The sequence below is a fragment of the Meleagris gallopavo genome, chromosome 13, assembly GCF_905368555.1.
Source record: "Meleagris gallopavo chromosome 13, MGAL_WU_HG_1.1, whole genome shotgun sequence".
Lineage (NCBI taxonomy): Eukaryota > Metazoa > Chordata > Aves > Galliformes > Phasianidae > Meleagris > Meleagris gallopavo.
In genome coordinates this window covers 1,602,295-1,616,242 of record NC_139416.1, presented here as the reverse complement: position 1 = coordinate 1,616,242, position 13,948 = coordinate 1,602,295, and the positions used below count along the sequence as shown (strand labels likewise).

Here is a 13,948-nt window from a genome sequence, read left to right as displayed (position 1 = left end):
AAGGCCAGATGCTGACCTGTGTTGTTTTGGGGCTTATTTAATATTTATCTAATTAATTTGTGTACGATTAGTCACTTAAGAATTTCTTCTCTTGCCCATAGTGCTTAATATCCTGCTTTTCTACTAATGTTTTTGGCAGGGGGGTGTGGAGCATTGCTGGGCTGATTGCTCTCTGAGAAGAGCCAGCATGCCCTTATGCTTTTATATCCTTGCCCTTATGCTCTGTACCTGGGCAGATTCATCATTCCTCATGGCAGCGAGCTGCGGTCAGCTCTTCCTGCCAGTTTTTGGTATGTTGGTTATTTCTGAGGAAAAAGCCAAAAGCCATAACCTGTAATTTAGGCATGGAGAGAACAAGGCCAAAGTTACTGTTACTGTGCAAATGAACGTGGGGCATCACAAATACTGGAGATGTCAGCCCTGTCCCATTGCACAGAGGAAGGAAAACCAAATAGCAAATTCCTTCCATGCTGCCGTTTTCTCCTGTCTGTGACTGCAGGGAGAGCTGTTTCCTGGCCTTGGATCTGGCTGTGGTGCAGCCAAGAGCCCACCAGCAAGCCATGCAGTGAGGTTCAGGGCTGCTTTCTCCTGTCCTTCGATTATATTCCTCAAAGCTTTGCGCAGTGACTGATTCTACCTTCTGGCTACTTTTGCTTCTCTTACCCAGTCTTAGCAGAGATTGAATGCTTGAGAGAGCAGCAGAGCATTGGGATCACTGTGTGCTCTGTAAATCCTTAACCATGAGGAGCAGCCACGACTGCTACTTATGCACATGGTGTCTCAGCTGCTGAGCTTCTGCTTCTGCTGTGGAGCTGGAAGAAAGCACAGCTTGGGCTTGGTGCCTGTTGTAGTTGTGTTAATGTACTGACCTGTGCTCAGCCACAAGTCCTGTTGGTTGCTTTGGCAGGTTTGGATGCCTTGCACAGCCTGTTGGACCAACCCTTGGCACTTGAGTACAGCTTCCACCTCCACTGCTCTGCAATGCTGCATGACCTCTGAACATAGATTTATGAATTTCCCTTTTTTTATTGCTCAAATTATATTTACTGCTCATATACATGTTCAGAACACAGTTCTTGTGGGATTTTTTTTTTTTTGCTGAAACTTAGAACCCTTCCTGTGTGGACTGTAATTCAAGATGTTGCTTTCTTTTTGTACCGAAGGATGCTTTGGTTTCAGGTAAAGCACTGTTCTGCTGCTCCTCCCACTCCTCTCCAATAATCTGTCACTCTTCAGCAATTGTATGGCGTGTGCTTATTCTAGGTATGCTTAATAAGTAAACCAAATAGCTGCTGGGCTCAGTGATCTCAGTATTTTTTTCGTTAACAAAAATAACCTTGAAAAGGAGAGTAGAGTACACACAAGGTGGGTGGGGAGTATTTTTCACCTCGTGTGAATGTTCAGGTGCACTGAACAACCCAGTCTTGATGTCTGATACAAACAGAAGTCTTACTCTACTATAAATCTTGGGAGAGATCAAATCTTTGTCTTTCCAATGTGGTTGTTAACGGGTGAAAATACAGAAATAGCACAGAGGCTGTTCTCAAGAAGTGTGCCATTAGCATGCATCCATCACTCAGGAGACGTGTGATAGAACAGGATCTTGAAGATCTGTTATTCAGCTGTCCCTCCCAATGAGCGTGCAGATAACGCAGCATCTTGGCTATGTTTAGCTGCACTCCTTACATACAGGTCTGATTTCATGGCCCCTCCCAGGTTTTGCTCCTTTAGGGTATGTCTGCTGCCTTGGGAGCGCAGGCAGGGACTGCTGTGCTGCTGGGTGCTGTCCTTGCACCCTGCTGGGCTGCCCACATACGTGCTGTTCTGTCACTGAGCTGTCCCCATCCCCTTCATTCCCTGCTGCATAAACAAACCCCTGAAGTTTCTAAAGCCACTCAAGTGTAAAGGCTGCATAAAGAGTTCAGTTAATACTTAAAGTCTTATTTTACCTCTCTTCCTTTCTTCCCAGAATCTAAAAATTTATGTTGACTTCGTTGAATGCGTCAAATTCTAACAAAATGGAAGCCAAAGCACAGCATGAAATATACCTTTGTCTGTATTAATATGCATGAAGATTAGAAGCTTGTATGTCTCTGAAACATCAGCAGGTAAAGCAGCTCTCTGTGAGCTGGAGGAGAAATAACATGTTATGTAATTGGACCAAGTTACTTTACCTTAATTGGGAAGTCATAGCTATGCTTATTCCCTCTAGAGGTATTTGGAAATAGGTTGCTGTTCTGAAAGCTTCTATTTTAAAAAGCAGAGGGATTTCAGAAGTATGTTGGGATGGGGAAGAGGTGCTTGTCTTGGCCAGCACGTTTCTTCCCACTTGGATCACTGGAGCATCCCTGGCTGTAGCAATGGGAGGAGTGCTGGATAGGTGAAGCGCTTTGGGTTAGCAGAGAAATGGCAGGAAACTGGAGAAATGCTGATGTGTTGGTATGAAAGGAGGTGGAGTGGGTGAGCGTGGTGCCCAGTGGTGCAGTGCAGAGTGGAGGCACAGGAACCACCTTCCTTTTTGACCAGCTTTGCTCGGTGATTACGTGCACATAATAGTTCAGATGAATGCCAACTCTCCCTTGTGTTAATAAGAGAAACATGCAATCCATCCCTGTAAACAAGACTTCAAGGAAACCAAAGCTTGGTAAGTTTACAGTTTGACTTTAGTAAACATGTCTTGAGAACCTTACAAAAGGAAAACTGGTGCATAGAATCAGTGGAAAAAAAATCAGCTGTCCAATTTGGGATAGTTGAGGAATAGCCCAGGGCTGGTGGGATGGAAGAGTTTCCAGGGAGGTTCAGCAAAAGCTAATCCTTGTCACAGTTTTCCATTACTGATTCTTGTTAGTACAAAATGTCCAGTTTGAAACTTACGTGTGATAAAATGGTGATTGATGGCGTGGCAGAGAGCGATAAGGCGGCGGTCGTGGCTGCGAGGCAGAGCAGAAACATTCCAAGTGTGTGTCAGGGCTGCAGCGTGTAAAAGTGCATGCCTGGGAGCACGGCGGTGCGGTCAGTTTGGATGGAGACAAATGGGATCCTAGAACACAGCTGTGTTTTGGGAGTTCAGTGGATAAACAGCTTAAATGTGAATTTCCAGGGTGATGCTGTGGCAGAGAAGCTAATGGAGTTGTCAGATGCCTTAATGGAGCGAGCAGAGCTAGCGTTCTTACCTGTGAGGTGAAGTCATTACCAAGGCACAGAGTATAGCTCTGCTGTCAGCACTTAAAGCAAAAATAAGGAAAAAAGTACTGAATTGCAAGGGGAAATAAACTCCCAGGAGGTAGGAAATAGCACTGTGCAGTGAAATGGTGCTTCACTGTGCTGCTTCTGAGCAAAGCCCAGAGGTGGCTTGATCGGTCCTCTGATATCCCTGCTATTGTCTTGCCAGGGAGATCAGCGAGCTGCTTTGATCTTGCTGACACACTCGACAAGAATTTGTAGGCAGATAAATTCAGTGCAAAAGATGTAAGTTGTTTTCACAGAGGAGGTGATGAACCTTTGGGTCACGTGGTAGGAAGAACAGTGGTGCATTTCTCCATTTCTTAATGTCTTTGCATCAGGATCATGGAAAAAAAATACTGGAAATCATTTCAGTACAGAAAGGAAGAGTAAACAACAGGTAATAATTTCATGTTATGATGATGGGGCATGTCTAGAGGTTTGAGTATTTGACTTTCTGAGCTCTCCTGTGTTATGGTTAGCACCTGACAGCAGGCTGAGCATCTCCACATGGAGATGGCTCTCATCTCAAAGTGCTTTCCCTATCTTACGTTAAGAAGATGGGAATGGGCAAAAGTTAGCTTCAATCAGCTGCAGAGCAAAGTTGAAAATAACCCCTGTGGTCTTCTGGCTGGTAGTTTCAATGCTTCTGAAGCTTGAGTTTGGCAGTCCGAGTTTCTCCTGGCTGTTTGTAGGAGGCCAAGTAGGGTAATTCAAGAAAACAAGTGGTTTTCAGTTTTGTGGTTTGTTGGTGTGGTTGTTTTGTGTTGTTTTGTTTTGTTTTGTTTTTTCAGAATCCAGTCTGTGTGCAGTGATAGCTGTTCTGCTGTGTGGCTTCTAGCTCCTGGCCAGCTTTTTAGGTGGACACAGTGAGTCCTGTGGTGAGCCTGCAGCTGGGAGGAGAAAGAAACAGAGAAAATATACCCCAGCTGATGCAGATTTTGCAGGGTGCTGTGGAGAAAGTGGGTCATAAAGGCATCTGCAGGTCCAGAGGCTGAGATCCCTGCTTCCAGACAAGGCTGACGGTACAGCTGCAGGCAGCACTAGCTCTGATTGCTCTCTCTGTGTGCTGTTTCCTGCTTGAGCTTTGGGAGAACAGACTAGTGGATTAGATGGGCATTGATCCTACCCTGTAGAGCACTGCTCCTCTTGCAGAAAACTTTCATCAGAAGGTTGAAAAATTCCCTGCAAGTGAGCTTACAGCTCTTGCTGTGGTGGGAATAACACCAAAGAATTTGGGGAAGTAGGAACACTGGTTTTCCTGGCAAATTCTTTTCCACTACGACCCTCTGCTTGTGTGCATTGCCAGACAATCAGTTGGTTTGCACGCTGCTACTTACACACATCCCAAAAGCAGGTGGGGAGCAGGTAGGTGGAAGTAGAACAGCTTTTGTGGAACTGAAGTGCCTCAATAAATCTTGGGGGGAAAAAACAGTGGCTTTCTGAAAAGGTCATTTAGATGGCAAGTACTGATCAGAGCATTTGGATATTTATAAGCATTTTTTACTCTGCTGAAATAGAGCAGTAAATGTTACTGTATGTTTAATATCACTGTGAAAGGAATCAAATTCTCCTGTTTATAAAGAAACAAACATCACTGCTCTGGACTGGATCCTAGGGGAGCTTTCCACTGCCACCAACAGCAATTTTTGGCAAGTTTCTTCATCTTCTTGTATAGCTTCTCCATCTACTTGTGTTTGGTTTGCAAAGCTGTCACCTAACCAATTCCAATCAGGGATTTAAAATGGAAAAGAAAAAAGGAAATGGTAAAATTGCCCCTAAATTGGGTTGTACCTACTTGTCTTAGAAATGATGTATTTTAAAATGGCGGCTTTCTTTTATGTGTTGGGCTGTTTGCATTGGGGATGCCTGCTGAGTATATAACTTAGTGCAATTTCTCACCTTTAAGGAGAGATTTATTGATTCTTGTGCTTCTGTTGAATGCACAGAAGGTACACGCTGGTTACTTGATCCTTGCCTGGCTTCCATGTTAATGTACTCCTTCCTGCTCAGCGGTGGCTGTTGTTGGCTCCTACCAGCCCTTGTGGCTGCTGGATGCTGTGTGAGCCCACAGTAGTTGATGCTTAGTTGTGTGTATGGAAATAGTTTTGTCCTCCTGAAGCAGCTCTAAGCAAGGAGGTGGGTGTTTGTCCTGCTCTGTTCACAGTCTGCTCCCACTGGCTCGTCTGTCCCAGTTGGTCAGCATGGAGTGGTGGTGCCCATTAATGTTCGTGTCCCAGAGCTGCCTCTTCAGATGGGCTCTCACGACCTCCCCCACCGCTGGAGATAGAAACTTGTTACGGTTCTGCAGAGGAGTGCATGTGGCAGCCCTCGTTTCTTCCGAGTCTCTTCTTTTTTCTTTATTCGTTTGGATTTACTCATCACAGCCTTGGGTTTTCTCTGGCAAATCGGCAGTGCTGTTTCCGCCTTTTCTGTCTGATGTTGGTGTTTGTGCAGCCCTTCTTTGACTTGGTATCACACATGGTTCTTTTTATCTCCTAAATGTCGATACAGTGAATCTGTGCTCCGGCAGTGCTGTTTTCTTAAATTAAAACTGAGAGGTTTCACATATTCTTCCCTCAGAAGGTGCAGGTCGCTAGCAAATTGCTCAGAGTGGCAGTGCTTCTCCACGTTAAAAGTACACTAAAAACTGGTTGATGTTTGAGATCTTGCACATGTATTCCTGCCCCCCTAGGATGTGCATGGAAAGCAGTGCTGAGGCCAACAAATCCGTCCTCAGAGCAGTGCAGTATAGTTGTAACGGCGTGCATGAAGAGGAACTCATTAGATTTGACTTAATCTTACATATTCTCGTGCTGGAAAGTGACAAAACAGTTTATGTTGGAAGAGATCTCTTGAGGTACAACGCCTGGTTCAAAACAGGGCAAACTATCAAATTAAATGAGGATGTTTAAGGTTGTATCTAACAAATATTTTCAGTTTCCAGAAGATAAGTCTTCTGTATCTCTGAGCAGCCTGTTCCAGTGTTTGGCCTCCAAGCGTGTGGTTTTGTCTCCCTGCCCTCTGTTAAGGAGGCAGCAGTACAACTCTCCTTTGCCTTCCCACAGCTGCATTGGCTTGCACACAGCATCCTGCCTCCAGACTGTTCCAGTGCTCCTCTGCAGGGCTAAGGGAGCTCAAAAATGGGCCTGTGAAGCAGCAATGTTTCCAGCTTATCCTGTTTTCCTTCAAGCTTACCGTGCCTTACCTACATGCCAGATATCTGATTGGAAGGTAAATGCATGCAAGGTGTTTTATGTCAGAAAGCATGCTGATTCCTTTTCCAGTAAACAAGTGCAGGAGTGGCTTTTCTGCCCTCTGACATCACCGTGGAGTGGATCTGAACAAGTATGCCTTCCTTTTTATAACGTGTGCACTTGTGTTGCTGGAACACCTCGCTCCTTGGGCTGTGTGTTAGGAAGTGGTGTCTGAGCTGCCTATCATAAAACCTCTTTGAAAACTCCTATAGCCTCTTTCCTTAAGAAGAGCCTGTGCCTTTTGGAAGGAGAAGGGCCATGATCGTCCTTCCTTTTACCAACCATTGTTATTTCTCAATTCAGCTTTGCTTTCTGTGAGATTTGAAATAAAAGGTTAGAGGTAAATAAAAGGGGTGCTTCTGTTCAGTTCAGTGGGCTCTGCTGCCCACTGTGTTGTGCCCAGTCCCAGGATGGGTGAGGTGATGCAGTTCCATGCAGGAGATGGTTGCTGTGCACCATCTGTCGTCCAATGCTTCACTCTTCAGTTTATTTTGTATTAACTTACAAGTTGTTCAGCTTCAGGAGATATCCATCTTTCCCCATGGCCCCTCTGAGCATCCCTTTTTCTGGTCAGTGTCTCCAGTTTAGGAGATTTTTATTGAGTGTTGACTAAAAGGAGATCAATTTTGAATACTTCGCTGTCACCAAACATTCACAGCTCTCCCAAGCTTTATCAGCAGTGGGCTTTGAAACTGATAATTAAAAATAGACTCGTCAAGGAAAAACTGCAGCCAGAAGCCAGAGCTTTGTACTAAATAATAAACAGGAGAGCCAGGGGAAGAAAAAATACTGAAATTGGAAGGGCAGAGAACCACTATGAAACTTAGCACTGCTTGGGCACGGGCTAATAGCACATGCCTGGATTTAGAATGCTTTCTGGGGGCTGCTTACTGTTTCCAGGGATGTTAGCATGGATGCACACTAAGGACTGAACAGGATTACTGATAAAGAGTGATGTGCTGGCCTGTAGGTGTTTCAGTTCTGTAAAAGTGAGTACTTAAGCTCTTAATTGATGAGGGTGCTGGAGCTCACAGCTCTCCAACTAGCTGAGGCTGTTCTGCAGAATAATGAGGTTAGAAGTGTGTTAAAGCTGGCTCTGTTGCTTTATTAACAGTGTTACTTGCTACGTTGACTGTGTAACGGGTTATACTTGGTGGAATTTACATCCCAGTGACAATAACAATTATTTTTGTGGTGTGATTTGGTATTGTGCAGTGCAGGATGACACAGACACCTGAAGTAGACATGACCAGCTCCAAAATGTCTTACAGCACTCTTAGCTTGATGCTAGGTCTGCAGTTTTCGGTTGTAAGGACTTAAAATGTTGAAGAGTTTGAGAAGAGGAAGAGAAAGGAGTGTGTAAAAGGAGGTCATTCTTCCTGGTAAGAACACAAAAACTGATGGAAGTGCTCTGTGGGTTTTGTTTAAGGCTTGTTGGAAAAGTGAAGGAGTCCTCAAGCAGTCACAATGCTGTTCTTAGTGGTAGGGAACTACATGTTTCCCATTTAAAAAGCATTAAACATTCAAATAGTGCTTTTTTTCCCCACTCTCCTCCCTTTCTCTTCTGTGTGGTTGTGCTGTTCCTACTCATTTATTCTGTTCCAGAAAGTATTCTGACATCAGGCTGCATGAAGAATAGCCAGTATGAAGAGAACAAATCAATCCAGGCAGAAGTGCAGAAGCATCAAGAGCATAAATGTGAATTAAGGGGTCTCGGTGTGTGCTCTGCGTTCCATGCTGAGGCACTGGCTTCCTGAGCACTCCAAGGTAGCACTGTTAGGAAGAATCCCTCTAGCTGTGCTTCTCTTTTGGTTTGCTGGTGTTTGGTCACACCGGAGACCTGGTCTGCATGGAAATAAGTTGCTTGTTGGTTTGTGTTGTTTTTTTTTTGGCTACATGAGCTCTGGCCTCATTTCCTGACCAAGCTGCAGTCTTGGAAATCCTTGTGCTAGCACAAGGAGTAGTTGAGGTGATGTGGGTGGGAATGAGTGGGCAGTTAAAGGCTTTGGCAGCATGAGCCCAAGTGCTTGGAAAATGAGGCTTTATCCTGGTGGAAAAGTTTGTTGGTGTTTTGTTTTGCTTTTATTTTCCCCTCCAAAGTTGAGTGCCTTGATGGAATTTTCATCTGCTTCGAAATCCGATTGTAATGATACTCCTAGGGCTTGGTCTTTCAGAATGCTTTGAGCTTGAGTCCAGGTGGATTAAACAGCTTAAAACTCCATCATGAGGGCCATTGCCTAGGGTTGATATTGGTTTGGTTCTGTTTGTGTCTGTTCCAACACTTACTAATGCAGAGTAACTTTCCTGAGATCTGTGATTCAGGAGTAAGGATGACTTAATTTGGGCTACAGGCATTTGTCTCGTCCACCGCCCTTGTGCCATAGGTGTTCCCAGAACTCCTGGAATTTCCTGTCTCTGCTGGAAGGATGGTAAACTACACTTTTCCAGCGGACAGCCTAACATTAAACCAGCTGGCACTGACCTTGCTTTTCCTTAATGCATCGGGGTGTAATTTGTGAGGTGATTAACAGTTAGAGCATGCAGAGCTGTTGATGGGGCAGGAAGCATGGTACCATCCCAGGGATGAGCACTGCCTGCTGTGGTTTGAAACCCAAATTGGGCAAGGCATCACTACTTAGTGTTTGTGCAGAGATGAAAGCAAGCAAGAGCTGATGCCCAAAAGCTTGTTCGTGGGTGGTACTTCATCAAGATAAAGCCCTGGAGGAAAACAAAATCCAAACACTGTACCTGGTTATGAAGGCTCCAGGCTGCCCTGAAACTTGTTGCACTGCTCTCTTCCTGGTGGAGCAGTACCTGGAGTTGCTGTTCTGATGTCATGCAACACAGCATCACGTGGCTGAAGCACACTGTTCTGGTCATTGCTTTTTAAAAAAACACCTTTATTTGCTTTTTGCAGTTTGTTAGTATCCTGAATGAAAGCCTCAGTCAGTGTGTGAAGGGCAAAATGACCACAAGTGCTTGCTGATTAAAATCATTAACCTCTTTCAAAGTCTGCTGCAGAGTTAGGCTTTCCCTTTTGTGCCACTGGACTCCACAGGCTGTTTGGATCTGAAGGTAATATAATAATACATTGAGAGCAATGGCAGAGTATTTTAGTTGTCCCAGTGATCTTTTTGTGAACCCCTTCATTGCTTTTACGTTATGAAGAACCATAAATGAGCCAAACAATGAGTTCTTCTGTGGCTGTTACTTTTAAATTGTAAATCTTTCCATAATTTACATTGGATAAAATTGCATGTTTGCCTTTATGACTTGAGCTGTCAGATTAGTAGAACAGAATACCTTTCTTAATGTATCAAAAAGGGAAACATCTCAAAAAAAAAAAAAAAAAAATCATGTTTTCCTTCTCTCACTAGAGTTGTCTGTATGGCAGAAGACCTGATGTCAACTTGCGAGGCTATAGTAGCAGTTATTAGAAGAAATAAGAAAAAATAAAACCAGTTGTTAGCCAACAATGGAAGGAGAAATTAAGGAAGAATGGAACAAGGCCTGACTGAGAACAAGAAAATATAATAAAGTTGTCCCAGCTACCTTCTTCTCGATGCAGCCTACTTTCTTCATGAAGGCTCACCGTGTGAAGCTGAAGGAAGTTAGTTGCAGCCCAGGAGACTTGACTGCACGTGGGAGTTATTGTCATAACTTCAGCAGTTTCCACGATTTCAACAATTCACTTCATTCTCTTACACTTTCCTCTGTCTGATAGGCCATGTTTATTAAGGCATAGTCATCAGAGTGGGTTCTGGAAGGTCTGTGAATCAGTGGTGTGTGCTACTCAACAAGTGGTGGTGGTGGCCAGAAGTTCTCCTCGCTTTGCATCATCATCTCCTGGGGCACAGTGAGTGTTCAGAAGAGCTCTGGTAAAATCCCTGGGCAGGAACAGCAGCTGGGAAGATTACTTTCATGTGTTCAGGACGTTTGGAGATGTTGTCTGTAGAGGGTTTGAGTTAGCTGTAGGATGGTGCTTGGGATGCACTGTAAGCCTAAGTCATTGCCCACAGCGCTGCATCCAGGGAGATGGACTGACTTTGCTATGGAGGATTTAATAGGGCAAAAAGGTAAAAATCTGGGTAACATCTGGATGAAAACATGCTGCCTTCACATAAGCAGATAACTTTGGTTCACAGTTGGCAACTAGCTGTGTGAAATAGTGTGTGGTTTTGATCACAGCTGAATGCTGTTGATCTCAGAGAGGAAGGTGCCCACAAACTGGCTGCGACCTGTGGGATTGCATGATGGCTGAGAGGAAGCAGTTTCACTCTTAGGCTCGCTCAGTGGATGGCAGGATGGCACAAATGCAGGGCCACAGCTCAGTGCAGCCACCTGGCTTCAGGGACACAGAGCTCCTGCTGCTTGACGTGGGGCTGGCACTGTTAACCTACCTCTGTGTCTGCCCAAGCATTCCTGTGGGGGATCACATCAGGAATTGTGTGTTCTATCCTAATTAACCATTTCTTCCTCTCTTGGTTTTCAGCTGGAGTGAGTTATTGATCGTGTTCATTGTGCAGGTGGGTGAATTACTCTGTCAATGCAAAGGAAGGGAATGGCAGAGGAAGAGGTGAGAGCAGCTTATTCAGCAGCAGTACGGTGTTTTCCTTCTTGAAGTGATTGTGAAACAATTGTGCAAGTTTAGAATCTTGTCTCCTGTCTGGTTAATGGCAGAAAGGGTGGTTTCCTCTGGATGGTAATTTGGCATAGGCACCCACTTACATGCTTTGAGTCGTTCCCTGGAAGAATGTGCTCTTCTCCCTGCCCTGTTAGGGAGGCCAGCCTTCAGCACAGACAGCTTGGCTGGGTAGCAGCCCATAGGACTGCAGGCACCATCAGAGCTGTCTGCCCACACCCAGTCCCTTTGTGGGTCAGTACTTAAGGAAACCATCCTTCCATACCTTTACACTGATGGCTCTTTACTTCAGCTGTGGCTCCTTATGCATTTCGTGGCTTTCTCATGTTGAAAGGCTGTTTTTTATACAGAGAAAAGCCATAAGCATAGTTTGGCCAGGTTGGATGGGGCCCTGGGCAGCCTGGTCTGCTATGAAATGTGGTGGCAGGGAGGTTGGAGCTTCATGATCCTTGAGGTCCCTTCCAACCCAAGCCATTCTATGATTCTATAAAGATTCGTGCTTATTCTCTATGAAATGATACAAATATTTCTCAAAGTAGTTGCTTAATAGTGAATCAATGGGAGTGCCTTTGAAAAAGATAATTAAAGCTGTAATAGATGTTTATCAAGTAGTAGGTTTGATTTTATTTTCTTTTAATGTTTTCAGTGCCAGTGTTCTGGATGGCAGGAAGGAAATGAGAGCAGCTGAAAATGGTTGTAGCACTCATAACCAGTGGATACGGGATTTAATGCAGCAGGCAAACAAAAGCTCTGTTTCCAGCATGAGAGAATTCCTTGATAAACCAAAATTCCCAGTTTCTCAGGCATGCCAGATTTGCTACCATCAGCAGGTGTGACAGCACTGTGAAAACAGCCTGCCTCGAGCTGTTCTCATCAAGTAGCATGAAGTTTGATAGGCCTGTCTTCAGGAGGAGAAGATTCACCGATTCTTAATCCAACACAGCTTTAAGCCTTTGCGTGGGTTTTATTTATGATTGAATGCTTAAGCAAATCTGCCCCTATTCATCTTTTATATTTCTCTGAGCAGTTAGCAACAAATGGATGAGAGCCTCCTATGAGATTTCAGTCTTTGTGCATATAATCTGAGCTCTGGTTGAACTCTCAGCTCTTTGTACCGCTTTCCTTGTTGTGAGAGGATTTCTTGGGTTCTAGTGCCACACTGTGGAGAACAGGGATTGGCATACACAGAAACTGAGAGCGTGAGGCTTTGGGAGGAGGTAGCACCTGCACCCAGTTCGTATTCTGGATTTGCTGCCTGTGTCTTTCTGTTGACAAACTTAGGAATCTTAGTGACTATGGCACCATGGTGCAAACTAAAGATAAGCAGTAGTGAAGAAGCAGTAAATGCTGGCCAGCTGTAGCATCTTAATAGAAGCAGTGCTGGGATAGCCTGTGTTTAATGCACTTGGGCTGGGTGGGAGTACATTTCTCTCGAGCAACCTTTTGATTTCTTTCTTTGGAATAAGCTGCCAACTTTTATCAAATGCACACCTTGACTTATTTCTGCTTGTTTCAATTTTTTTAGGTAGGCAACTCATTTAGTTATTAAAACAGGGTCTGTTCTGCAGGCATCCCAGTTTTTCATCCAGTGAGTTGGGTTATGGCAGCACAGCTCACCGGTTTGTGGTGCTGTGTCTCATTTAGAGTCTGTTGAGGGCACGTGTGTCAAGAGCTCTGTGGTGAGAGATGCCCATCTGTAGGGTGGGAGACAGAGCAGGGATGGCTCAGGTGAATGACAGCACACTCCTGTGTCCTTTGGCTGAAGTCTTGCTCACCAAAGCAGCAGCCTGCCTTCCTGGTAACCTTCCTGACACCGTAAGCAGCATGCTGAAATCTTTGGATGCTGATAACCCGCTTCCTGGGGACACAGGGACATCCTGGTGTGTGACCAAGGGGTGCTGCTCCCTCCCACCCGTGGAGCTCCTGCTGTGCAGCATCTGGGAGCTCACTCCTAGGTGCCTTTACAGGTTTATTTCCAACTTGAATGATGCAGTTATTAAAGAGAGCCTTAGGAGAGCCCCACCTGGACTGCTGGGAACTGGCTGTGCTGGTGTCAGAGCTGCTGACCTCTGCTTTGTTCCATCAAGTGGAACTGCTGGTTCTGCAGATGGGCTTGTGCCATTTTTCCCTCATCTGCAGTCTTGTTACCTCCCACCCAATTTATCACATTCTTTTCTTTAGCTCTGTCCTCCCTTCCTTTGGGAGGATGGAAAAGGTGAAGCCTGAAAAGGTTTCTCCTCACACTTGAGATCACTGAAAGACCATTTGCTCGGATGGTTTCACCCTTACCAGAGGGCAGGGAGCAAAGCTCTGTTCCTGTGGCTGCTGCCTGGCGTTCAGCTCTCACATCATCTTGTGTGCTTCAGCCGTGTGTCTGGATGGGCCGAATGCTGATGGGTGGTGAAGGAAGAGGGCAGCATCCCTACAGGGAGGCACATTGGGGCCATACGGCAGCATCTGTGGGTGGCTGATGCCTCCTGGGAAGCAGTATAAACAGTGAGACCACGAGGATGTGGGTGTCCCCAGTGGGAACAGCATTGTTCTGGCACCTCTGAACCGAACCACCATCCCTCACACTGAAGTTAGAGCTGGGCATGCTGTGCTCGTCCTGCCTGATGAGGGCACTGTGCTCTCATTCAAGGATGGGAGCCCTGCATTGCTCTCAGGAAACAGGCCTCGCTGCCTGGATCCTTTTTACTTCCTTTGCAGGCGTGGTAGGAGAAACTTAAGCATATAGAAAACAAGTAAGAATATAATTGGAGAAATTTCTAAACGTAAGAACTGAAGTCTTCATTCTTAGTCCTTTTTCCTCCTGAAAAAGCTTTGC

At 45.2% G+C, this 13,948-nt stretch overlaps 1 protein-coding gene across 3 annotated transcripts in view; it reads left to right on the top strand.

The window, feature by feature from the left end:
* Positions 1–13,948, top strand: part of CTCF (CCCTC-binding factor) — a 30,193-nt gene that overhangs the window by 2,634 nt on the left and 13,611 nt on the right. The window contains exon 1 of one of the 3 annotated variants that reach the window (XM_085234589.1): positions 1,975–2,108. The exons of the other annotated variants lie outside the window; for them this stretch is intronic. Within the exon in view, the coding sequence (XP_085090715.1) occupies positions 2,088–2,108 (21 nt within the window). The 5' untranslated portion in view covers positions 1,975–2,087. Of the gene's footprint in view, positions 1–1,974; positions 2,109–13,948 lie in introns of those variants that run through there. 3 annotated transcript variants of the gene reach the window in all.